This window comes from Dasypus novemcinctus, chromosome 23 (assembly GCF_030445035.2).
Source record: "Dasypus novemcinctus isolate mDasNov1 chromosome 23, mDasNov1.1.hap2, whole genome shotgun sequence".
Taxonomy (NCBI): Eukaryota; Metazoa; Chordata; class Mammalia; order Cingulata; family Dasypodidae; genus Dasypus; species Dasypus novemcinctus.
The window spans coordinates 16339653-16366946 of NC_080695.1; the positions used below are offsets into that span (position 1 = coordinate 16339653).

The 27294-nt window shown below is 48.3% G+C and overlaps 1 protein-coding gene across 2 annotated transcripts in view; it reads left to right on the forward strand.

The window, feature by feature from the left end:
- Positions 1–27294, forward strand: part of COL26A1 (collagen type XXVI alpha 1 chain) — a 184817-nt gene that overhangs the window by 66643 nt on the left and 90880 nt on the right. Inside the window, exon 3 of one of the 2 annotated variants that reach the window (XM_058285902.1) lies at positions 5674–5777. In XM_058285902.1, the coding sequence (XP_058141885.1) occupies positions 5674–5777 (104 nt within the window). The remainder of the gene's footprint in view (positions 1–5673; positions 5778–27294) is intronic. The other variant, XM_058285903.1, reaches the window with a different exon arrangement.

Below are 27294 nucleotides of genomic sequence, written 5' to 3' on the forward strand. Positions count from 1 at the left end.
CTTACTGTTTGTTCTTTTGGGTGTTGTTTTTAGGAGGCACCAGGGACCGAACCTGGGACCTCTGGTGTGGGAAGCAGGCGCTCAATTGCTAGGGCCACATCCATTCCCCCAAATAGGTTTTGGAAACCTGTTTGTATAAATCTATCCTATGATCCAGAAATTCTCTCCTTAGGTGAATACCCTGGAGAAATGAAAGCATATGTCCACAGAAAAGACTTGTAAGAGAATGTTCATGCGTCTTTATTCATCTGAGCTCAGCGCTGAAAACAATCCAAATGTCCATCCATGGGACAGTGGACAAGCAGTGGTTTTTATATAATGGAAAATTATATAGCAATCAAAAGGAACAAAATGTTGCTACACTTAGCCATGGATGGATTTCACAGATGTGACGAGGTGAAGCAAAGGAGGAAGACACGGAAGAGTACATTCTGCAAGATTCCATTTATGTGACATTCTAGGGAAGGCAAAATAATCTACAGTGGTAGAGATCAGAATAATGGGTACCTCTGGAGGGTGGGTGACTGGATGGAAGGAACGTGAGGGCACTTTTGGGGTAATGGAGATGTTGGCATATACATCGTTGAGCTAGATACTAGATTTACATATGTAAATTGTATTTAATTTTTAAAAAGGAAGGAAAAAATTCTGTTACAATGTAAGGAATGAATCTGGTGCTTCCCCTTAGAGCATTCATCACGGCGTGTGATTCACGTGTGTGATTACGTGATTCATATTTATCTTCCCCGCTACTAGCTGTAAGTTCTGGAATCGCGGCATTCACATCTGCCGTATTTTCTGTTGCATTCCCAGTGCCTGGCACCCAGCAGGCGCTCAGTATTTGCTGAGGGCATGAGGAAGGAAACGTAGGCAGAGGAGCCTGCACGTGCAAAGGCACCGAGGCAGCAAAGAGACTCAGGCTGCCCAGGAGGCTTGTGCCGCGTGGAAGGAGCTGCGGCTGGTGGTGGTAGGCGGTGGGGTGGAAAAGTAAGCAGGGCCTTATTTGCTGACCTGAGACTTCGGTCCCTGGAAGGTTTGGGGAGGGGGCAGTCACGAAATCAGATCCGTGCTTTAGAAAGTTCCCTCGGGTTGCAGACTGGAGCCCCGCAGCGGGGGCCCGGGAGTTCTTGGTGGACGTGGTGAGTTACGGCCCTGCAGGTTCTTGCCCAGACTGGAGGACGGGCCAGGAGCCCTGAACCCGCCTCGGGCGTTCAGGTGGGACCTGGGGAGCCCCGGCCCCTTGGGCTGGTGAGGCAGCGCCACCTGCTGGTGGGCCCTGCCCCGGACGCTGCCGTCCATCTGATTCCCTGGCAGGTGGGCGCCGGGGTGAGCCCCAGGGCCTCAGAAAGAGACCATCTATGGGGGGCAAGCGCTGCTTTCCCGCGTGGGGGGGGGGGCTGAGATCAGTACACCTGTGCAGGTGGAAAGGAGAAATGGCCCCGTACTGGAGCCCGTTCGGTCCTAGTTCCACCTTCTAGCTGTCTGACCGCAACCTCTCGGGGCCTTGGTGGCCACATCTGTAAACTAGGAATAATAATCCTATGCGTTGACAGAGGCGCGCGTGGGCAGTGCCTGGCACACGGAGAAGGCTCATCGTTACTAAGGGGGAGGACTGGAGCGAGAACGCCCGGAGACCTGGAGGCCTCGGAGGCTGGAGGGCGAGGGGGGCCCGGGGCAGCTGGGGGAGGGCCTGTGCGCCCGGCCGAGCAGCTACCACTCTCCCTGAGGACAGCGGGGGCGGCGGGGGGCGTGAGGAGGGTGCGAGGCGGCACGGGGCGGCGCGGCCCTTCGCGCACCCGGCGCCTGGGCCTCCGTCCTGGCTCTCGGGGCGCTGCCCTCCCGGCCGAGCCCCCGCCCCGCGTCCCTGCTCCTCACCCCGCAGACCAGGCGTCGGGCTCAGAGGAATTAAGGAAGTCGTGCAGGTTCCCGTGGTGGACGGGGCGGTGCCCGCAGCCTGCAGCCCGTGTCCCGCGGCCCAGCCCCCGTGGCCCGGCGCCCCTGCTGCAGCGGGCCCAGGGAGGGACCCGTTTACAGCGAGGCACAAGCAGAAAGAGGTCTGACCCGAGCCCTGCCCTGCCAGGTGGTTCTGTAGCCTTTTATCTCCCTTAGAACAACCCGGGAAGTGGATGTGGCTCAAGTGATAGAGCTTCCGCCTACCATATGGGAGGACCCGGGTTCAATCCCTGCGGCCTCCTGGTGAAAAAGAAGAGAAAGCGTGCCCGCGCGAGTATCTGCACAGTGAGCCAGTGCCCCGCGCAAGTGAGTCACACAGCAAGATGATGACGCAGCAAGAGAGAGACAAGGGGAGAGTCAAGGTGAAGCACAGCAGAGACCAGGAACTGAGGTGGTGCGATTGACAGGGAACCTCTCTCCCCGTCAGAGGTCCCCAGGATTGACTCCTAGAGGAGAGAAAATGAGAAGAGAAGACAATACCGACAGCAAAAACAACAGAGCAGGAGGAGGGGAAGGGGGGATATAAATCAATCAACTTGTAAAAAAAAAAAAAGAGCAACCATCTTGTTGCGAGAATGACCTTCACAACGGCTCTCTTTTACGTCTGCTAAAGGCTGGGAGGGCCGCAGCAGGAAGGGGCGTGCAGCCCCTTCTCCTTCTCACCTGCCGGAAGCTGATGGGGCCCCTCCAGGGCAGGGGGCCGAGGAGAGGCAAGGAGCGGGGGGAGGCCTGCCGGGCGGCGCCGCTGGGCTCCCGCTTGGAGGCCCCGGCGTGACGGGGTGGCAGCTTCCTGGGGTGTGCTCCGGGCTCCCCCAGGCTTGGGACGCGCCAGCCAGGGCGCTTCTGCCTGCTGCCGGCTCTGCCCCAGCCTCCGATTCCCCGCTGGCCGCCGGGGTCACCGCACCCTTCGGGAGCCCCCTTGAGCGGAGTCCTGGCTCCTCTGGGGGTGATGGGGTCCCCCATCTGGCCAACATCAAATGCACCCGCGTCCTGCCCTGCCGAGACGGGGGCTGGCCTCTCCCACTCCTGCACGGCTTGTCCCCTTCATGCTAGAGCCCGACCCTCACCCTGCGTCCCACAAACTCCAGGGGACTGTGTCACGCTCCCTGCAAGGCTGCCTTGAACTTGGGTGGAGGGGCTTCTCCAAAGAAATCCCTGCTCAGGACGGTTGGAACCCGGGACGCCTTCCCGTTTCCTTTGATGAGCTGTGTGGCTAAGGCGTTTTTGGGGAGGCCGGGCCCCTTGCTCCAGGGTTGCTTCCCTGGCTTCCCGGGGTGCAGTCGAGAGCCCACGGGCCTGAGGTTCCTTCCCAGGTCCCCGCCTTGGACCCACTTCCTGGCCAAGCCCCAGCTCCTCCCCTGAGAAGCCCCTAAACCTTTCCCTCCTTCTGTGCTGCACACCCACACACCCCAGACCTCCGGGGGCACCGGTCTGCGGGGAGGTTGGTGAAACACGAGCCGGAGGGCTTTGTGAAAGAGAGAAATGAGTGGGACGGGAGTTTTCAGATTTAGGGCAAGCCGTGTCTCTGCAATTCGAGGAGAGTTCGGGTGTTTTCCTGTCCACGGTACATCTCAAAACGCCCAGTTAATCAATGATCTTTCCATTCACCGATTAAGTTTCTCTGTGCCAGCAGATTTAAATTTTGTGAAGTCATGTCCTTTGTTTTTGTTTTTTTTTAAAGATTGATTTATTTTATTTATTTCTCCCCCCCCGCCCCCCAGTTGTCTGCTCTCTGTGTCCATTCACTGTGTGTGCTTCTGTGTCTGCTTGTATTCTTGTCAGTGGCACTGGGAATTTGTCTCTTTTTGTTGCATCATCTTGCCTCATCAGCACTCGGTGTGTGCGGTGCCACTCCTGGGCAGGCTGTGGTTTTTTCGTGCTAGGTGGCTCTCCTTATGGGGCCCACTCCCTGCGCGTGGGGCTCCCCTACACGGGGGACACCCTGGTGTGGCAGGGTACTCCTTGCGTGCATCAGCACTGTGCGTGGGCCAGCTCCACACAGGCCAGGAGGCCCTGGGTTTGAACCTTGGACCTCCCATGTGGTAGGCGGATGCTCTATCCACTGAGCCAAATTCGCTTCCCCTGTCCTTTGTTTTCTTTCCTCTGTTTTTTTTTAAAGATTTATTTTTTATTTATTTCTCTCCCCTTCCCCCACTGGCCCCCAATTGTCTGCTCTCTGTGTCCATTTGCTGCATGTTCTTCTGTGACTGCCTCCATCCTTATATGCAGCACAGGAAGCTGTGTTTCTTTTTGTTGCTTCATCTTGTTGTGTCAGCTCTCCATGTGGGTGGCGCCATTCTTGAGCAGGCTGAACTCTTTCACGCTGGGCAGCTCTCCTTACAGGGCGCACTCCTTGCGCATGGGACTCCCCTACACGGGGGACACCCCTGCGTGGCAGGGCACTCCTTGCGCGCATCAGCACTGCGCATGGGCCAGCTCCACACAGGTCAAGGAGGCCCAGGGTTTGAACCACGGACCTCCCATGTGGTAGATGGAAGCCCTATCCATTGGGCCAAGTCTGCTTCCCTGTCCTTTGTTTTTTTTTTTTTTTTAAGATTTATTTATTTATTTCTCTCCCCTTCACCCCTCCCCCCCCGGTTGTCTGTTCTCTGTGTCTATTTGTTGCGTCTTCTTTGTCTGCTTCTGTCGTTGTCAGTGGCACGGGAATCTGTGTTTCTTTTTTTGTGTTGTTGCGTCATCTTGTTGTCAGCTCTCCGTGTGGGTGGTGCCATTCCTGGGCAGGCTGCACTTTCTTTCACGCTGGGTGGCTTTCCTTGTGGGGCACACTCCTTGCACGTGGGGCTCCCCTATGCGGGGGGCACCCCTGCGTGGCACGCCACTCCTTGCGCGCATCAGCACTGCGCATGGCCAGCTCCACACGGGTCAAGGAGGCCCGGGGTTTGAACCGCGGACCTCCCATGGGGTAGGCGGACACACTATCCATTGGGCCAAGTCTGCTTCCCTGTCCTTTGGTTTTAAAGAGACAATTATGCAGACGAGCAGGTGGCAAAGTTCTAATGATGTCTGTGAAGTGTATAAAGCAAGCCAAATTTAGCCCCCTTGTGAAATTTGGGTACATGTTTTATATGCTCGTGCTTGGAATGTCAGAAAACAGCTTTACAAGGTATTTGTAAGAAAAATATCAAAACTGTGAGAGGGTGACACTTGACCCCACGGCCTTTCTCAGGAGCTCTTCCTTGTCGCAGTCATCCCCCCCACTGGATTGCAATTTTCCGTCAAGTGTCTCTCCTCCTGCTAGGCTGTGATTTTCTCCAGGGCAGCCACCTGTGACCTCTGTGGTTGGGGCTCGGTAATAATTATCACAGAATCAGCCAAAATACGGAACGGTAGGGAGAAAGCCCGGGGTTCAGTGACGTGAGTGTGGTTGGAAGTTGTGCGGGTCCTCCTGCGAGTTCGTTGCCTTAATCATGACCTTGGCCAGTGTCCTGGGCAGTGTTCCAGCCCAGGTGGCTGTGCTTGGAGAGGGTGGGGAGGCGGAGCTGGGAGGGCTTTTAGACAATACCTGAGACAGAGAGGACTGGCCACCTGTCCAGAGCCACACAGCCAGGGAGCGCAGAGCCGGGGAGGTTGAGGGGGGGGTGAGGGGAGATGGTGGAAGGGGCACGACCTGTCCCAGGGAGGGGGCTGTCTTTAGAGGAGCCGGGCTGGGGTCTGGGGGTGGCGGGAGCTGGCGTCCCGCTGACGCCATCCTTGTGTTAGTTACAGGACTCTGATCAGACCGACGTACAGGATGTCCTACCGCACGGTGACGGCGCTGGAGTGGAGGTGCTGCCCCGGGTTCACCGGGAGCAACTGTGACGAGGGTGAGTCCTGGCCGCGCGGGGACGGGGCGCCCGCTGGCCCCCGGGGGCTCCGGACATTTCTGCGTCTCTCCTTGGCCTCCTCCTGCAGATGCGGCTCTTTCCTTCCACGTGTGCTCGGTAGCTTTAACTTCTTTCCCAGCCAACTCCAAACCCACCCCTGCCGTGGGCCCTGAGGCGGGGGCACCGTGTTCCTGGACCCCACGCTTCTCAGCCCCTGCTTGCCTTGGTGGGTGGGGGGCGAGGGTTCTGATGGAAAGCCTGGCTGGGGCTGCCGGCTGCTCACCTGGGCCCCAGGGCAGGTGCGGGGGGAGATGCGGCCCACCAGCCCGGATGCCGCGTCCCTGCGGCCGGTGGCCGGCAGCCGGCGAGGCCTGGCTCAGCTGCCCTGTGGCCCCCTGCCCTGCTGGGGCTCGGAGGGGACGGGCCGGCGGGGCCCTGCATTCTGAAGCCCCAGGGGTGCCGGCTCAGCCCGGCCCTGGAGCCTCTGGGGCCAAAGCGCAGGCCTCGGATGGGGGCGGAGATGGCTGGGGGGGGCCGAGCCCTGCCGAGCACAGCCAGGGGAAGGGGGCCTGCCTAGAGAACGGGCATGCAGCCCACCTTGCAGCCGGCCGGCCCGGGAACTCAGAAGTCAGTTTTGTGTTCACATGCTGTAGTTCTCCTCTGCCTTGATTTTGGAGCAAATCGTTCTCTTGTGCCTTTTTTTAAAAAAAGATTTATTTCGACCCACCCCTTTCCATTGTCAGCTCTCTGTGTCTGTTTGGTGTCCATTCTTCTGTGTCTGCTTGTATTCTCATTAGGCAGCTCTGGGAATCTGCATCTCTTTCTGTTGCATCATCTTGCTGCGTCAGCTCTCCGTGTGGGTGACACCACTCCTGGGTGGGCTGCACTCCTGCGTGAGGCCGAACCCCAAACCGGGGCACCCCTGAGCGTGGCGGCACTCGTTGTGCGCTGCAGCACTGCGCGTGCGCCAGCTCACCACGCGGGCCAGGAGGCCCTGGGTATCGAACCCTGGCCCTCCCATATGGTAGGCGGATGCCCTGTGAATGGAGCCTCATCCGCCTCCCTCTCTTGTGCCTTTTTAAAGATTGCCTCACTTATTATTTTGTAGTTTTATTATATGTTTGCTTTTATTGTAAGCTGCGTGGCGCCCTCTTTGGGTTACAAATAATCAAATAATCCTACAGACATCGTGGTAATGGTGATGTTTCAATGGGCTTGGGCCGAAGCAGAGCAGAAGGGAGGAGGTGGGCTGCAGGAGGGATGGTGGACACTGGCTTTCCTGCTTTCCAGGAGGGAGGGCGGGCAGCTTCGGGGGCCGGGCCATGCTCGTTGGGGGTACAGGGCTGCGTGGGTGTGCGTGGGGGGGGGTGGCGTACTTTCCCAGGCAGGGGCGTGGTGGGCTGGACCTGCTGTCCTTGACAACGTGAACGCCAGCAGCTCGCGCCAGGTCCGTCCTGGGGGTCTGCTGCCCTCCAAGCCAGAACAGCTGGGATCTGCATCTCAAAGCTGCAAGGGGCCGAGGGGTGGGGGGTGCATGACGATATGCAGGAAGTACTGCCGGCTGCGGGGACTCACCTGGGCTTTGGTGCCCCGAGTGTTTGTTGGGGCTCAGTCCCGTGGACAGACGTGGCTCCCTGCCGTGTGGCTGATCTCAGGGTCCAGCCCTGTGCGATTGTGTGGATGCTGCCAGGTCCAAGGCCCTGTAAGGCACGGTGTCCACGTAGACTCTGGCATGGCCCAAGCCTCCCAGTTAAGCAAAGACGCTCTGAACAGGTTGTCCACGGGCTCAGAGTCACCTCCCAGGCCAAGGGCAGAGGCCAGGCCTCTCTGGACAAGGTCAGTCTATATACACTCTATATCCCCACATCCACACACACATATATTCCTGAAATGAGATGGATCACGGCAGCACAACAAAAACAAAACTTTTAGGATTATTCTCTCTACTGAACATAAATCATCTGCATCCTCCCAGTTTTTAAATTCTTTTAGAGATTTATTTTCTTTCTTTACCTGCCCACTGCCGCTTGTGCTCTTTTTGCTCTCTGTGTCAATTCCCTGCACACTCTTCTCTGTCTGCTTGTCTTCTCTTCTTGTCTCTTTAGGAGGCACTGGGAACCAATCCCAGGACCTTCTGACTTGGGAGAGAGGTGCTTGATTGCTTGAGCCACCTCAGATCCTGGTTTTTGTTGTGTCTTTCATTGTCTTTCCTCTGGTCTCTTTAGTTGTCATTGTGTCATCCTGTTGTGCCAACTCTCTGCGCGGGCCAGCTCGTCTTCACCTGGAGGCCCTGGGACCTCCCATGTGGTAGACAGGAGCGCAATTGCTTGAGCCACAGGCGCTTCCCGTCCTCCCAGTTTTGTGCAAGTTAACGTCCGGCTTTCAGTCCCAGACCCCCGGCCGGCCCCTCCTGGGCTCCTGCCTGGGCTCGCTCACCTTGCTTCCTGGTGAGGCTGGCCCCTGGCAGGGAGCCTTGGGGCTGGGGGTCCCCTCCGATGAAAATCCAGGGAGGCAGGTTGACAGTTGAGGAATTCCTGGGGGTCCGAGGGCCTGGGGACTGGCTCCCAAACGCTCCTGTAAAGACTTTACATTCCCAAATGTGGAACAAGAAAGAGCAGGCGAAATCAAGGCAGGTCCGCGGCTTCCGGCACATGCCTGAGATGGTTGTGGCGAGTCCTGCACCCACAATTCCCGTGCAGTTTGGAAACACCCCCGGGTCAGTGAGGTGCTGGTGGAAGGCTTCTGTTTTGGTTCCGAGGACCTGCCTTTGGAGAAGCTTCTGTTTGTTCGTGTCAGGTCGTGCTGGTTTTGCGTCTTGGGGCTGGTCCCTGCCGGGAGGTGGTCGGCTCCTGCGCCTTCTGTTCCTCCCTGGTCTCCCCAGCAGTGCAGGTGTAAGGCTCGGGCACGCTTTCCCTCCCGTGCGTGTCTGCACATCCCAGATGTCTACGTCTGGGGCGACAACTATGCATCTAGAAAACATTTTTTTCCTGTGACAAAAACAAATACACGTTTCAGTGTAGAAAAGAGTGGAAACACCCGGAATCCCACCTGTCAAGGTGACCTCTAGTCTCACATTGGTGAAAAGCATCCAGAACTTTTACTGTGCCTACATGTTCATTGTATTGACTTGCTGTTCAGGAACCTTCTTTGTCCCATAAGTTATCACAAACGTCTCTCCTTGTCAATAGATAGCCTTCTACAATGCCATTGTTTTTGTGGCTGTGGAATTTGGGTACTTTATTACCTAAACCCCTCCTGCAGGATATTTATGTTGCTTTCCATTCTCAATTAAATCGCTGTGAACATCTTTTTTTTTAAAAAATGGAGGTAAAATTGACATACACTGAAAGGCACAGGTCTTAGTGTACGATGTGATGGATTTTGATAAATGCATACACAATTCTATCACTTACCAGAAAGTTCCCTTGTACCCCTTCCAGTCAATCCCCATCCTTCCTTAGCAACCATTGTTCCAATTTCTGTCATTATATATCAGTTTTGATTATTCTTGAATTTCATTGAAAAGGGATAATACTGTATATACTAGTTTCTGTCTTTTTTTTCACTTAACATGATGTTTTTGATATGCATTATTACATGTGGGCACATTATTACATGTGTATCAATAGTTTATTCTTTTTACATATAGTTACTTTTTAGTTATGGTAAAATATAACAAAAATAATTTTAACCATTTTAAATGGACAGTTCTTTCATATTAAATGAATTGACAATATGTGTAACTTTCACCACTGTCTATTTCTGGGCTATTGTCATCATCCCATACCAAAACTCATGCTCATTTAGCAATAGCTCTCCCTCCCCACTTCTCCACCCCCGGTGACCACTATTCTGCTTTCTGTCTCTATGAATTTGTTTTTCTAAGTATTTCATATAAGAGAAATATTTGAGAAATATTTGCCCTTTGTGTTGGACCCATTTCATTGAATGTGATGTCTTCGAGTTCACCCGTATTGTCGGATGTACCAGTATGCCACTTCTTTTTAAGGCTGAGTAATATTCCATGGCACGGATAGGCCATTTTGCCATTCATCTGTTGGACAGTTGTGTTGCTTCCTCCTTTTGGCTATTGTGAATAATGCTGTGATGAATATGGGTGTATAAATGTCTGTCTGAGACCTGTTTTCAATTCTTTTAGGTGTCTACCTCATGGTGGAACTGCCATGTCACAGGGTAATTCTATGTTTATTTTTCCGAGGAACTGCTAAATTGTTTAGCACAGAGGCTGCACCATTTTGCATTCCTACCAATAATGTATGAGTTCTCCCATTTCTCCACATCCTTGCCAACACTTGCTATTTTCTGCTTTTTAAATAAGAGCAATTCCAGTGAGTTGAAGTGCTATCTCATTATAGTTTTAATTTGCATGTCTTTAATAGCTAATAATATTGAGCATGTTTTCATATATTTATCAACCATTTGAATATCTTTGGAGATATGTCTGTTCAAATCCTAGGTATGTTTTTATTTGGGTTATTTGTCTTATCGTTATTGAGTTGTCGGAGTTCTTTATATATGCTAGGTGTTAAACCCTTATCAGATATATGGTTCCCAAATATTTTCTTTCATTCTTTAGGTTGTCTTTTCACTTTCTTGATAATGTTCTTTGATGCACAGAAGTTTTTAATACCTTCGATGAAGTCCATTTTGTGTATTTTTTCTTTTGTTGCATACGTTTTTGTTGTAAAATCTACAACAGAATCGTAGTAAATTCTGAAATCAGGAAGTGTGAATGCTTCAAATATATTCTTTTTAAAAAAGTCTGTTGTCTTCTACAAGGTCCTGAAGAGATTTCCTTATGTTTTCTTGCAAGAGTTTTACATTACTAGCTCTTATATTTAGGTTGTTGATCCATTTTAAGTTAATTTTTGTACACGATTAGAAATAGCGGTCTGTATTCATTCTTTTGAATGTGGATTTCAAGGTGTCCCAGCATGATTTGTTGAAGAAACCATTATTTCCTCATTGAATGGACTTGACACCCTTGTTGAAAATCAACTGGCCATAGTTGTGTGGATTTATCTCTAGCCTTTCAGTTCTATTCAGTTGGTCTATAGGTCTATTCTTATGCCAGTATCATCCTGTTTTGTTTTTTTTAGATTTATTTTATTTTATTCCCGCCCCTCCCCGCCCCGCCCCTCCCCACCCCAGTTGTCTGTTCTGTGTGTCTATTTGCTGCATTTCTTCTTTGTCCACTTCTGATGTTGTCAGTGGCATGGAAATCTGTGCTTCTTTCAGTTGTGTCATCTTGTTGTGTCAGCTGTCCGTGTGTGCGGCAACATTCCTGGGCAGGCTACACTTTCTTTCGCGCTGGGCGGCTCTCCTTACGGGGCACACTCCTTGTGTGTGGGGGCACATGGGGCTCCCCTACACCGGGGACACCCCTGCGTGGCAGGGCACTCCTTGCACGCATCAGCACTGTGCATGAGCCAGCTCATCACATGGGTCAGGAGGCCCGGGGTTTGAACTGCAGACCTCCCATGTGGTAGACGGACGCCCTAACCACTGGGCCAAGTCTGTTTCCCACCATCCTGTTTTAATCACTATAGCTTTGTAGTAAATTTTGAAACCAAGAAGTGTGAGTCCTCCAAATATGTTCTTTTTCAAAAATTTTTGGCTATTTGGGGCTCCTTGCATTCTGTATGAATTTGAGTATCAGCTTTTCCATTTCTGAAAAAAAAGATTGCTGAAATTTTGATGGGGACTGCATTGAATTTTTAGATTGCTTTAGGTAGTGTTGACATCACAACATTAAATCTTCCAATCCATGAACACAGTGTGTCTCTCCATTTATTTAGAAACTATTTCTTTAATTTCTTTCATCAATGTTCTGTAGTTTTCACTGTACAAGTCTTTCACCTCCTTTGTTAAGTTTATTCCCAGGCATTTTATTCCTTTAGATGCTTGTATGAATGGAATTGTTTTCTTGATTTTCTTTTCAAATTGTTCATAACTGGTGTATAGAAACCCAAATGACTTTTGCATTTTACCTTGTATCCTGTAACTTAGCTGAATTTGTTCTTATGGGTTCTTTGGGATTTTCTATATATAGGATCATATCATCTGCAAATAGGAATGATTTGCCTTATTCTTTTCCAATCTGGATGCCTTTTATTTCTTTTTCTTGCCTAATTGCTCTGGCTAGAGCTTCCAGTACAGGGTCAATATCAGCAGTAACAGCGTGTATCCTCATTTTGTTCTTGATGCTAGGGGGAAAGCTTTCATTCTCTCACCACTAAGTTTGCTGTGGATTTTTCATAAATGCTATTTATCATGTCAAGAAAGTCCCCTTCTATCCATAGTTTTCTGAGTATTTTTATCATGAAAAAATGTTGCATTTTGTCAAGTGTTTTTTTCTGCATCTCTTGATAGGATCGCACATTTTTTTCCCTTCATTTTATTAGTGGGGTGTATTATTTGATTGATTTTCTTATGTTGAAACATTGCATTCCTGGAATAAATTCCACTTGTTCATAGTGTGAATCCTTTTTTAAACAGATTAATTGAATTTATTTATTTCTCCCCCCACCCCCTTGTTGTTTGCGCTCACTGCTCTCTGTGTCTGGCTGTTGTGTGCTCTCTGTGTCTGCTTGTCCTCTTTTTTTTTAGGAGACCCTGGGAACCGAACCCTAGACCTCCCATGTGGGAGGGAGGTGCCCAATCGCTTGAGCCACATCTGCTCCCTGCTTCTTGTGTCTCTTGTGTTTCTTCGTTGTGTCATCTCATTGTGTTATCTTTTTGCGTCAGCTTGTTGCACCAGCCCATCACATCAGCTCACTGTCTAGCTTCTCTTCTTTAGGAGGCACTGGGAACCAAACCCAGGACCTCCTATGTGGTAGGCAGGTACTCAACTGCCTGAGCCACATCCACTTCCTTGTAATCCTTTTTTTTTTTTTTTTTTAAAGATTTATTTATTTATTTAATTTCCCCCCCTCCCCTGGTTGTCTGTTCTTGGTGTCTATTTGCTGCGTCTTGTTTCTTTGTCCGCTTCTGTTGTCGTCAGCGGCACAGGAAGTGTGGGCGGCGCCATTCCTGGGCAGGCTGCACTTTCCTTCCTGCTGGGCGGCTCTCCTCACGGGCGCACTCCTTGCGCGTGGGGCTCCCCCACGCGGGGGACACCCCTGCGTGGCATGGCACTCCTTGCGCGCATCAGCACTGCGCATGGCCAGCTCCACACGGGTCAAGGAGGCCCGGGGTTTGAACCGCGGACCTCCCATGTGGTAGACGGACGCCCCAACCACTGGGCCAAAGTCCGTTTCCCTGAAATCCTTTTAATACACTGTTGGATTTGGTTTGCCAGTATTTTGTGGAGGATTTTTGCATCAATACTCATGAGGGATATTTGTCTTAATTCTCTTTCCTTGTGCTCTCTTTATCTGGCTTTGATATCAGGGTAATTCTGACCTCATAGAATGAGGTAGGAAGTAATCCCTCCTCTCCTCTTTTTTGGAAGAGTTTGAGAAGGATTAGTGTTAAATCTTCTTTAAATATTTGGTAGACTTCAGCAGTGAAACCAGTCCCCTGGTGATCTCAAGTAGATGATCAAAAGCAGTGATGAGGGATCAGACCACACATCCCAGGACCTTGGGGGACCAGGTCCTCAGAGCCAGGTCAGTAGCTGTTTTGGTGGAGGTCCTGATTCCTGGAGCTTCCTCCTCTACCAGCTTCCTGCTGCCCTCTCTTAGTTTATTCTTTTTTTTTTTTTAATTTTTATTTATTTCTCTCCCCTTTCCCCCATTGTCTACTCTCTGTGTCCATTCGCTGTGTGTTCTTCTGTGTCCACTTGCATTATCCAGTGGCACTGGGAAACTGTGTCTCTTTTTTGTTGTGTCATCTTGCTGTGTCAGCTCTCCATGTGTGTGGCGCCACGCCTGGGCTGTCTGCACTTTTTAACGCGGGGTGGTTCTCCTTGAGGGGTGCACTCCTTGTGTGGGGCACCCCTACACTGGGATGCCCCTGTGTGGCACCGCACTCCTTGCATGCAGCAGCACTGAGTGTGGGCCAGCTCATCACACAGGTCAGGAGGCCCTGGGGATCAAACCCTGGACCCTCCATATGGTAGACGATGCTCTATCAGTTGAGCCATGTCCACTTCCCCTGAGAAATTTTTAAAAAATCCTGAATGGAGGGAAGCGGCTGTGGCTCAGTCAGATGAGCTTCCATCTACCATATGGGAGGCCCTCGGTTCGTGTGCCAGGGCCTCCTTGTGAAGGCAGACTCACCCTGCAGGCGCCGCGGAGAGCTGACTCAGCACAGTGATGCAACAAAAAGATGAGAGACAAATGAGAACACAGAAGAGCCTGTAGCAAATGGTCACAGAGAGCTTACAGCAAGCAAGCTGCAAGGGGGGGGAGAGGGGAAATAAAATAAATAAATAAATAAATGAATACAGATACAGAAGAACGCACAGTGGATGGACACAGAGAATAGACAGCACACAAAGAAAAAGAAGCTGCGGTGTGGGGGGGGGTGGATAAAAAAATCATGAATGGAGATTGAATTTTTGTCAGATACTTTTTCAGTATCTATTAAGATGATCATATGACTGATTTTTAAAATATTTTTAATTGAGGTCTATCATTCATATATGAGCATCATAAACAATAAGTGTATGATAAAGATTGTGAACTTACAAAATAAACATGCATAACATCATACAGGGGTCTCATACATCACCCCTACACTAACCCTGCATTGTTGTGAAACATTTGTTACAAAGTATGCAAGAGCATCGTCAAAATATTACTACTAACTATAGTCCCTATCTTACATTTAGTGTATTTTTCCCCCAATTCTCACCCTATTTTTAAAAAACATATTTTTATTACAGAGGTTGTGAACCTGCAAAACTATCATACGCATGTGTAGAATTCCCAGACAACACCCCTTCACCAACACACCACACCGTGGTGGAACATTTGTTACAGATTATGGGGTGATACCATCAGGCTATTACTACCAACTATGGTCTGTAGAGTACATTTGGCACACTTTTTCCATATACTTCCATTATCAGCACAGTACATCTTTGGCATTGATGCAAGAGTATTATAGTATTGCTGTTAACCACAGTCTATAGGTCACACCAGTTACAGTTTTCCCATGCTTCTCCACATTCCCACCACCCTGCAGTAGTGATGTATATCTGCTCTAGCTCACAGAAGAACACTCTTGCATTTGTACCCTCAACCAGAATTCTCATCCTTCTCTGGGTTTACTGTGTTAGTCAGTCCTTGATTATTCTTTAGCTTTCTTCCAGTTGACATTTACTTCCCCATACTACCCTTTTCAGCCACAGTCCCATTTCTAAACCAGTTGCTACTCACTATAATGTGCTACCATCAAGTCTATCCATTTCCACACTTTTACAGTCAAATTAATTAAAACTTCTAATACATTAAGCATCAGTAGTTCTTCTCAACCCTCTTCTTATCTCCTAATAACCTATACTCTAGGTTTTAACTCCATGTGTTTATTCTTTGTATTTAGTTCATATTAATAAGACGATGCAATATTTGTCCTTTTGTGACTGGCTTACTTCACTTAGTATAATGTCTTAAAAGATTCATCCATGTTATCATATGTGTCCCAATTTCATTTCTTCTTACTGCAGTATAGGTTTCCATCATATGTATACCACATTTTGTTTATCCATTCATTGGTTCATGGACACTTGGGTTGTTTCCATCTTTTGGCAATTGTGAATAATGCTGCTGAACTTTGGTATGCAGATGTCTGTTTGTGTCATAATTTTTAGTTCTTCTGGATATATTCCTGGTAGAGGAATTGCTAGATCATATGGCAGTTCTATGTTTAGCTTCCTGAGGAACTGCCAAACTGTCTTCCACAGAGGCTGCACCATTTTAACTCCCACCAACAGTGAAGGAGTGTTCCTATTTCTCCACATCCTCTCCAGCACTTAACTGTTGTCTGTTTTTTAAAAAAATAATGGCCATTCTATGTGGTGTTAGATGGTATCTACTGATGTTTTGATTTACATTTCCCTAATAGCTAGTGATATGGAACATTTTTTCATGTGCTTTTTGGCCATTTGTATTTCTTCTTTGAAGAATTGTCCTTTTAAATCTTTTGCCCATTTTTAAATTGGATTGCTTGCTCTTTTATTGTTGAGTTGTATGATCACTTTATATAGAATGAAAACCAAATCCTTATCGATATGTGGTTTCCAAATATTTTCTCCCATTGAGTGGGCTGCATTTTCACCTTCTTGATGAAGTCCTTTGAATCGCAGAAGTGTTTAAGTTTGAGGGGGTCCTATTTATCCATGTTTTCTTTTGTAGCTCGTGCTTTTAGTGTAAGGTTTAGAATCTACTTCCTACCACCACGTCTTGAAGATGTTTCCCTACATTTTCTTCTGGGAGCTTTATAGTACTTGCTTTTATGTTTAGGTCTTTGATCCATTTTGAGTTAATTTTTGTATAAGTTGTGAAATAAGCATCTTCTTTCTTTCTTTTGGCTATGGATATCCAGTTCTCCCAGCCCCATTTGTTGAATAGACTGTTCTTTCCCAGCTGGGTGGGTTTGACAGGTTTGTTAAAAATCACTTGGCCATAGATGTGAGGGTCTGTTTCTGAACCATCAGTTCAGTTCTGTTGGTCTATGTGTCTATCTTTATGCCAATACATGCTGCTTTTACCATTGCTAGGTAATATTATTTAAAGCCTGTAAGTGAGAGAGTCCTCCAACTTCACTTATCCTTTTTAAGATATTTAGGGCTATTTGGGGCCTCCTATTCTTCCAGATGAATTTGATAATTTTTTTTCCATTCGTTTAAAAAATTCTGGTGTAATTTTTATTGAGATTGCATTGAATCTGTATATCAATTTGGGTAGAATTGACATCTTAGTGATATTTAGTCTTCCAATCATGAGCATGGAATGTTCTTCCAATTATTTACGTCTTTTTTTTTTTTTAAGATTTATTTATTTATTTATTTATTTAATTCCCCTCCCCTCCCCCGGTTGTCTGTTTTCTGTGTCTTTTTGCTGCGTCTTGTTTCTTTGTCCGCTTCTGTTGTCGTCAGCGGATGGGAAGTGTGGGCGGCGCCATTCCTCGGCAGGCTGCTCCCTCCTTTGCACGCTGGGCGGCTCTCCTTATGGGTACACTCCTTGCGCGTGGGGCTCCCCTACGCGGGGGACACCCCTGTGTAGCACGGCACTCCTTGTGCGCACTGCACATGGGCCAGCTCCACACGGGTCAAGGAGGCCCGGGGCTTGAACCGCGGGCCTCCCATGTGGTAGACGGACGCCCTAACCACTGGGCCAAAGTCCGTTTCCCTATTTACGTCTTTTAAAATTTCTTTTAGCAATGCATTATAGTTTTCTGAATACAAGTGCTTTACATCCTTGGTTGAATTTACTCCTAAATATTTGATTCTTTTTGTTGCTATTGTAAATGGAATTTTTCCCTGACTTCCTCCTCAGATTGCACATTACTTGTGTATAGAAACACCACTGATTTTTGTGTACTGATCTTGTATCCTGACACTCTACTGAAATCATTTATTAGCTCTAGCTGCTTTGTTGTAGATTTTTTGGAACTTTCTAGATACAGGATCATATCTGCAAAAAGTGAAAGTTTTACTTCTTCCTTTATGATTTGGTTGCCTTTTATTTCTTTTTCTTGCCAGATTACTCTAGCTAGAATCTCTAGCACTATATTGAAAACAGTGGTGACAGTGGGCGTCCTTGCCTTGTCCCTGATCTCAATGGGAAAGCTTTCAGTCTTTCACCACTGAGTACAATATTAGCTGTGGGTTTTTCATATATGGCCTTTATCATTTTGAGAAAGTTTCCTTCAATTTCTATCTTTTGTAGTATATTTATCAAGAAAGGATGTTGTATTTTGTCAAATATCTTTTCTATGTTAATTGATAAGATGATGTGGTTTTTCTTCTTTGATTTGTAAATGTGGTTGAACCACCCTTGCATGCCTGGTATAAAACCCACTTGATCATGATGAATAATTATTTTAATGTGTTGTTGGATTCAGTTAGCAAGTATTTTATTGAAGGTTATTGCATGTGTATTCATTAGAGAAATGGGTCTGAAATTTTTTTGGTAATATCTTTATCTGGCTTTGGTATTAGAGTGATATTGGCTTTATAGAATGAGTTTGGTAGCATTCCTTCTTCAATTTTTTGGAAGATCTTAGTAAGACTGCTATTAAATCTTCTTTGAATGCTTGGTAGAACTCACCTATGAAACCACCTGGTCCATTTTTGGGGAGCTGTTTGATGACTGTTTCAATATCTTTACTCATGATAGGTTTGGTGAGGTCTTCTATTTCTTCTAGGGTCAGTGTAGGTTGTTTGTACGTTCCTAGGAAATTTTCCATTTCATCTACATTGTCTAGTTTTTTGGCCTAAAGTTGTTCATAGTATCCTCTTATGAGCCTCTTATTTCTGTAGGGTCAGTAGTAATGTTCCTGTTTTCATTTTTTATTTCATTTATTGTATTGTCTCTCTTTTTTTCTTAGTCAGTCTAACTAAGAGTCTGTTGATTTTGTTAATTGTCTCAAAGGAGCAACTTTTGGTTTTGTTAATTCTCTCTACTGTTTTTTTCTCAATTTCATTTATTTTTGCTCTGATCTTTGTCATTTCATTCCTTCTACTTGCTTTGGGATTAGTTTACTGTTCTTTTTCTAGTTCCTCCAGCTGTGTAGTTAGGTCATTGATTTTAGCTCTTCTTTTTTAATGTAAACATTGAAGCTATAAATTTTCCTCTTAACACTGCCTTTGATGCATTCCATAGGTTCTGATATATTGTATTCTCATTGTCATACATCTTGAGATAGTTATTGATTTCTCTTGAAATTTCTTCTTTGACCCAGTGATTATTTAGGAGTGTGTTTAGTCTCCATATATATATGCAATTTCCCTTTTCCCCCCACTTGTTGATTTCCATCTTTATTCCATTATGATAAAAGAAAGTGCTTTGTACAATTTTGATTTTGTTGAATTTATTGAGATCTGCGTTGTGACCCAACTTATGGTCTATCCTAGAGAAAGATCCATGAGCACTTGAAAAGAATGTATATCCTGCTGTTTTGGGGTGCAGTGTTCTGTGTATCTCTGTTAGGTTTAGTCGAATTATCATATTATTCAAGCTCTCTGTTTCTTTACTGGTCCTCTGCCCAGATATTCTATCTAATGCTGAGAGAGGTGTATTGAAGTCTCCAACTATTATTGTAGAGATGTGTATTTCTCCCTTCAGTTTTGCCAGTGTTTGCCTCATATATCTTGGGGCATCCTGGTTAGGTACATATACATTTAAAATTGTTATTTCTTCCCGGTGAATCATCCCTTTTATTATTATGTAGCATCCTTCCTTGTGTCTAATAACAATTTTGCTTTTAAAATCTTTATCATCTGATATAAGTATAGCTGCCCCAGGTTTTTTTGTTTACTGCATGCGTGGAATATCTTTTTCCAACCTTTCACTTTCAATCTATTGATATCCTTGGGTCTAAGGTGACTGTCTTGCAGACAGCATATAGATGGCTCATATTTTCTTATTTATTCCATCAGTCTGTGTCTTTTGATTGGGGAGTTTAATCCGTTAACATTCAATGTTATTACTGTAAAGGTAGTTCTTATTTCATCCATTTTGATCTTTGCATTTTATCTGTCATTTTATTTTTGACACTTTTAGTTACTGTTACTGATATAGTCATTATTTCTAGACTCTCTTCCAAGCTTCTCCTGTCTTTTCTTTTCAGGCTGTAACACTCCCTTTAGTATTTCCTGAAAAACTGGTCTTATTGTTATAAACTCTCTCAGTTTCTGTTTATTTCTGATTATTCTAATCTTGCCTTCATTTTTGAAAGATAATTTTGCCGGATATAAAATTCTTGGCTGGCCATTTTTCTCTTGCAGTATCTTAAATATACCACTGCCTTCTTGACTCCATGGTTTCTGATGAGAAATCAGCACTAAGTCTTACTGGGAATCCCTTGTATGTTATGCATTGCTTTTTTCTTGCTACTCTCAGAATTCTCTCTTTGTCTTTGGCAGTTGACATTCTGATCAGTATGTGTCTCAGAGTTGGTCTGTTCAGATTTGTTTAGATGCAAGTATGCTGTTTTTCTTGGACACAGATATCTATGTCCTTCAATAGGGCTGGGAAATTTTCCACCATTATTTTTTCAAATATTCTTTCTGCTTCTTTCCCCTTCTCTTCTTCTTCTGGAATATCCATGACACATATGTTTGCATGCCTCTTGCTGCCATTTAGGTCCCCAAGACCCTGTTCAATTTTTTCCCATTCTTTTCTTCATCTGTTCTTTTATATGTTCCCTTTCAGAGACCATGTCTTCGAGCTTACCGATTTTTTCTTCTGCTTCCTCAAACTGCTGTTATATGCCTCAAGTGTATTTTAATTTCATTTATTGCACCTTTCATCTCCATAAGTTCTGCTGTTTTTCTATGTATGCGTTCAAATTCTTCTTTGTGCTCCCCCAGTGTTTTCTTAAAATCCTTAACCTCTTTAGCCATCTCATTGAATTTATTAAAAAGATTTGTTTGAACATCTCTGATTAGTTGCCCTAAAACCTTTATGTCATCTGCATGCTTATCTTCTTCCTTTAACTGGGCCATATCTTCCTTTTCTTGGTATGGATTGTAATTTTTTGTTGGTATTTTTGCATCTGGCTTTCTAGATGTATTTATTCTGGGTACAGTGTCTCCCTTTAGTTTAGGACTTTCTTGTCTCTTCTCCCTTGTTTCTTGTGTAATAGGAGCCAAGGATGTAGTTGGTGCTGTAAGCTATGCAGGCTGAAGCTGCCCATGTTGCCCCAGGAATGGATGAAGCTTCTCCCACCTTTCTCCTCTGTCAGGGGTAGGGTCAGAGCTGTAGCCATGTATCATAATCCAAGTCGGGCAGGACAACACTATCTGTAGTTGCCTAGAAAGACTGATGGAGGTTCGCACCCCTTCCTCCTCTACCTTGGGTGGGGATGGAGCTCTAGTTGTGGCAGCAATATATGACGTGTGGGTCCAAAATGACCACAGTTGCCCAGGTAAACTGATGTAGCACCAGACCCCCCTCCCTGCTGGGGGTGGGAATGGACCCTCTGGAGTGCCCGAGTCTAATCTGTGTGATCCAAATATGCCTGCAGTTGCCCTGAGAGGCTGCAGGAGTACTGTCCCTTCTGTCCTTTAGGGGGTGGGAATGGAGCCACCAACACCCAACAGTTAAGTCCCTGTAGCCCAAAAGCACCTGCTATTGCTTGGGGAGGCTGAGGAAACACTAGCCTCTCCTATCCTTTTAGGGTGTGGGGTTGGATCCACAGGCACCCAACAGTTCAGTCTCCATAGGCTAAAAGTACCTACCGTTGTCTGGAGAGGCTGTGGAGATGCCAGACCCTTCCTTTCCTATTGGCGGGTGAGGGTGGATCCACAAATACCCACCAGTGAAGCTGTGTGAAACAAAAGCACTGCTGTTACCCAGGGAGGCTGGGCAAACCCAGTTCCTTTCTTGTCCTATTGGGGATGGGGGTGGAACCTCAGTGCCCAGTGGTCAGGTTTGTGCAGGCTGAAGCACCTGCAGTTGCCCTAGAGATTGAGGGAACCCCAGCCCCCTCCTGTCCTATAGGGGGACAGAGGTGGAGATGGACTTGAAGGCATTCAGCAAAGCCAGTTCGTGTGGGCTGAAAACTCCTGCCCTCGCCTGGAGAGGCCGAGGATACCCAGCTCCTCTCCTATCCTACTGGAGTGTGGGGATGCAGCCCCAGGTGATGACTATTCTGTCAGTGCTGGCAGAGAGCACCTGTTGCTGCCTGGAGAGTCTGGTGAGGTCCCACCAGCTTCCTCCCTGCTGGAGGTGGGACTGGAGCCTAGGCTGGGGCTGCAATCCAATCTTGGTGGAAAGAAGCCCGTCCCTAACGTCACTGGATTTCAGTCAGCCAGGCTTCCCCTCATGCCAGGGGCAGAGTCAAAATGGTGGCTCCCAGACTCTTTCCCGCTTGGACACACTCAGACCCTAGCTGTCTCTAAGATTATGCTTTAGCCAGCTGAGTCCACTCATCAGTAGCTGAGGTCAGTGGACATCTGTCTCTTTCTCCACCATTTATGGGAAATGGAGCTTCCAACTCCAGCCACAGAGCAGCTCCTGAGGCGGCTTGCGCCCCTAAAGTAGGATAGGCAGCACCCTCTGTGGCATGGCTTGCAGCTTCCCAGAGAGGTGGTGTGGGTCCCCCCAGCTTCCTCCCTGCCGGAGGTGGGACTGGGGTTTAAGCTAGACCTGCAGTCCAACCTGGGTGGGAAGAAGCCGGTCCTTGCAAGCACTGTGAGTTTCAGTCAGCCAGGCTTCCCCTCACGCCTGGGGCACAGTCAAAATGGTGGCTCCCAGACTCCTTCCCACTTGGACAGGCTCAACGCCAGCTGTATCCTAGGATTATACTTTAGCCAGCCGAGTCCACCAATCAGCAGCTGAGGTCGGTGGACAACTGTCTCTTCCTCCACTGTTTAGGGGAAATGGAGCTTCCAACGCCAGCCACGGAACGGCTCCTGAGGCGGCTCGTGCCACGGGCACCGACCTCTGTGGCGTGGAGGGCTCTACTCACGAGTCCTCTGCAGGTGGCCAGTCTCCTCCTTCCATTCCTTCAAGGATGCTGCAGGACGCTCTTCTGGTCTCCCGGGGCCCCTCGACAGGTGCTTTAGGTAGCTCCAGGTGGTTACTAGGTGCCCTGTAGCAGGAGCGGACGCCAGGGCCTCCTTACTCTGCCGCCGCCTTCCATATGACTGATTTTTTTTTTTTTTTTTTTTTTTTAAAGATTTATTTATTTATTTAATTTCCCCCCCTCCCCTGGTTGTCTGTTCCTGGCGTCCATTCGCTGCGTCTTGTTTCTCCGTCCGCCTCCGTTGCCGTCAGCGGCACGGGAAGTGTGGGCGGCGCCATTCCTGGGCAGGCCGCGCCCTCTTTTCACGCTGGGTGGCTTTCCTCAAGGGCGCACTCCTTGCGCGTGGTGCTCCCCCACGCGGGGGACACCCCTGCGTGGCACGGCACTCCTCGCACGCATCAGCGCTGCGCATGGCCATCTCCACACGGGTCAAGGAGGCCCGGGGCCTGAACCACGGACCTCCCATATGGTAGACGGACGCCCCAACCACTGGGCCAAAGTCCGTTTCCCCCCATATGACTGATTTTTAAAAGTAAAATCAACTGTTCATTCCTGGGCTAATCTTCAGTTCATCATGATATATTATTCTTTTTTATATAAAGCTGGATTTCATTTGCTAATGTTTTCTAAAGGATTTTTTTTTCACATGTGGATATTCACTTGTTCCAGTACCATTTCTTGGAAAGATGAGCCTTCATCTACTTTATTGCCTTTGTACCTTTGATGAAACTCAATTGAATATATATGTGTGGGTCTATTTCTGGACTCTCTTATGTTCCGTTGATCAATTTGTCTAACTTTATGCCAACACCACACTGTTGTGCTGTTTGTGTTTTTTTAAAGTGGATTTGTTTAAAAGTTTTTCTTTCTCTTTAAGTAATAAATTTCTTCTAGAGGAGTTTTACTTTTATAGGAAAATTACATAGAAAGTAAAGCACATGGAGTTACCACTATACCCCTCCCATACATTTTCCCCATCATTGCCATCTTGCATGAGTGTGGAACATGTGTTGCAATTGATGATCCAATATTGGTATGTTATTAATAATAAAAGGCCCTAGTTTATATCAGGGTTCATTTTTTGTAGATACAGTTCCATGGCTTTTGACAACTGTGTAATGTTATGTATCCACCAGTACAAGGTCATACAGTGTAGTTTCACTGCCCTAAAAATGCCCAGCGATCCACCTGTTCCTCCCTCCCCCGCTGAGCCCGTGGCAACCACTGATCTTTCTACTGCCCCTCTAGTTTTGTCTTCTCCCAGTGTCACAGAGTTGGAATCATATAGTCTGTAGCCTTTGTAGATTGCCTTCTTTTACTTAGCAACATGCATTTGAGGTCGCGCCATGATTCTTCGTGACTTAATAGCTCATTTCTTTTTATCTCCCAATAATATTCCATTGATAAATGTGCCACACAGTTTGTTTATCCATTCATCTGTGGCAGGGCATCTTGATGGGTTCCAGTTTTTTGGCCATTACGAATGAAGCTGCTGTAAACATTGCTGTGCAGGTTTTCATGTGGGCACGAGTTTTCAATGGAATCGCCGGCTCATATGGTAGATCTATGTTTAGCTTGGTGAGAAAATACTGCCAAGCTATCTTCCAGAGTGGCTCTATCATTTTGCCTTCCCACCAGCAATAAATGAGAGTTCCTGCTCCACCGTATCTTTGCCCGCTGCCACATTGCTTTGATTACTGTTGCTTTATAATAGTATTAAAATTAAGTAATATAAGTCTTCCAACTTTGTCTTTTTTTTTCAAGGTTGTTTTGGTTATTCTAGGTCCTTTGCATTTTCATATGGATTTTACCTCTGGTAATAGTTTTTGTTCTGAAATCTACTTTACTTAACATTAATATAGCCACTTCAGCTTTCTTTTGATTAGTAGTTGCATGGTTGTTAGTCAGCCAAAGGGGTGCTATGCAAAGTATCAGAAATCTGTTGGCTTTTATAAAGGGTATTTATTTGGGGTCGAAGCTTATAATTACCAGGCTATAGAGCATAAGTTACTTCACTCACCGAAGTCTGTTGCTGTGTGTTGGAGTGAGATGGCTGCCCATGTCTGCAAGGGTTTAGGCTCCCTCTTCCTCTCTTGGCTCCATGGTCTCCTCTTCTTCCAATAGCGGCAGCTGGAACAAGCTCATCTCTCTCCCAGGGCTCGTTCCTCTCTTGGCTCAGGTGCTCTGTTCTCTCCACAAGGCCAGCTGTAGACTCTCAGGCTCTCTCTCTTCCCAGGGCCTCTGCCGTGTCTTTGGAGCCATCTTCATTCCTCTGTGTCCTTCTCCTATGTGTTTATTTTTTTGGGATTCCAGCATATACAACTCCAACTAAATCCTCTGCCTTGTCCCTACCCACTGAGGGGACGCAGTGTCCTACTGATGTGGCCCAATCAAAGCCTTAATCATAATTTAGTCAAGTAAGAATGAAACCTCTGAATCCAATACAATCTGATATACCCAGAGGAACAGAAAAATGACAAACATAATCCAGTGTCTGTTTTTGGAATTCATAAAGAATACCAAACTACTACACATGGTTTACCTTTTTCCATGCTTCATCTTTTAACCTCTTTGTATCTTTACATTTAAGGTGGATTTCTTGTAGGCAGTATGGAGTAGGGTCTTGCTTTTTTAAAGATCTAGAAAGGACTTCAGTCACTTTTTATGTATTTCGCTTTTATAGATGATGAAACTGAGGCTCAGAGGGGAGAAATGACTTGGCCAAGGTCATTCAGCGAAGAAGGGGCAAAACCAGAGCTGGAACCTGCGTCATTTTGCTCCTGATCGGGTGCTCTTTACCCTAAGTCACCCTGAGTCGCTGAGGTCATGGCAGATCCCACCCAAACGTGTCCCAGCACGAGGGGCAGGTCCTCGGGACTCTGCACTGGTTCCCCCCTGCGGTACCTAAGGTGGCCTGGAGCCCCGTGTCCTGTTGCCTGGCTGCCGTGGGGATGTCTCCCACAAACACCGCAGAGGGACTCGGCCGTCAGCACATGATAAAGTAACTCCGTTCAGGGGTTTTTCCTTTTTTTATTTTCCCCCAGCTGGAGTCCTGACCAGGGCAGGAAATAAATCCCCTGAGCCCCACATGGCCAAGGGCAGGCCTAGGGCCAGGTGGCTTAGCCAGTGCATCCAAGCATTGCGCCGATTGATTGGAGTCCAAGACGACGGTGACCTTTCACCCCTGGCCCTCGCTCTGCCTATGACCGTGTTTGTGTTTTGAATGGCCGGGGGTTCAAAGCCAGAAAGAGTTCTCCTGGGAGGAGGCCGCGGCCGCCTGGCCAATCTGCAGAGCTCAGCGTTTCTGGGAAGGTCTTAGTGAATCTGGTGAGGTCCCTGGCACTGGCCTTCCATGGCTGTCATGAACTCTAGGGACAGCAAGGAGGACTGTTTATCCAAATTAACCGAGTGCCTGGGCGGTGCCGGGCACTGTGCCGGATGCTTGGGTCACAGAGATGCCAAGGGGCCCTCAGGATGTGTTGGTGGCCTTGGCGGCGTCTAGAGGAGTGAGAAAATAACCCCGATGCAGTGAAGTGGGGCTTTGCTAGAGGGGTGCTTGAGGGGCTGGCTCCCCAAGGAGGTGAGCGGAGGCTCCTTCTCCAGCTGGTGGCCCCGCCCTCGGGGTCCCTCCGCACCCCTTCTCTGGACTCCACTCCCGTGGGCACCTCTCTTTCCTGTAGCTCCCATCTTCCCCGCTGGTTCCTTGCCATTGGCACCTGAGATACTCCAGCATCTCTCGTCTTGAAGAAAACCACGGCAGTCTCGCTGCATCCGCGTTGCCCGGGAGCCGCAGCTCTGTGCCTGGCTGTCCCTCCTCTGCTGAGCCTCTGCTCACCTTCCCGGGCTCAGCTGCCTTCTTCCAGGGTCCTCTCCAGGCCGCGGGGTCAGCTCTCTGCCCCAGTCACCACCCAGCCAGTCTTCTCGCCCAGCCACCCCCGTGAGGCTCGTGTCCTTGCCGTATTTATTTCTCCTTTCCCAGCTCAGCCACTGGAAAGAGCTGGAACCTGAGAAGTTTCTCGAAGGAACGAGTGACTGCCAAGGCAATCTCCGAGAGGGCGAGAAGGGAGGTCGGGGTGGTGGGCCTGGGATTGGCCCCATTTCACGGATTAGTCGCTGAGGCTGGGAGCAACGCGATTATTTATGTGAGGTCCGGAGGGAAGGCACGGGAGGGTGGAGGCCAAGTGATGGGGAGGGGGGCGGCCCGGGGCTGCGGCCGGCTCTCCGGCTGGCCGAGCTGAAGAGGACATTCCAGAAGCCCTGGCCGCCTGGCCGCCTCGAGACCTTCCCCTTCCCTGACATCTCCTGTGAGCTTCCTGGCCCCCGGCAGGGCGGAGCAGCTGAGCCTGTTCCTTGCAGCATCTGCTCTTGCTCTTTGCTTCAACAGAGAGCGTGGCCTGGTGGACAGAGCCCAGGCTCGGGGACGCTCCACCCCGACCTGGAGTGGCGTCAGCCATCTGGGTGGATGTTTCCAGCACTTCCCATCGTGCTACGCCGGGCTGCACATATCCTTTTCTCTTTCTGGAAACCTCTTGCACGGGGCTGACCCGGGGCCGCAAAGCCCACCTCTCAGTGGCTGGTCTGTCCAGGAGCTCACAGCACTGCCTCGTGGCGCCCTGGGGGTGGCAGGGGCCAGAGCGATGCGACAGAGGGTGGTGGCTCAGCGTGTGACTTCCTGAGACACTTCTGGGCCAGGGTCAAGGGGAAGTCCAGCGGGAGTGTTGGCATTTCCCCCATGGCCTGAGGGATCCCGTACCTCGGAGGGCCGAGGCTCCAGGGTCTCCTTGCACCCCTCTGATATGGGGAGCCAGGGAGGGAGATGGGGGGGCAGAGCCCAGAAGGTCAGCCTCTCTTGCTG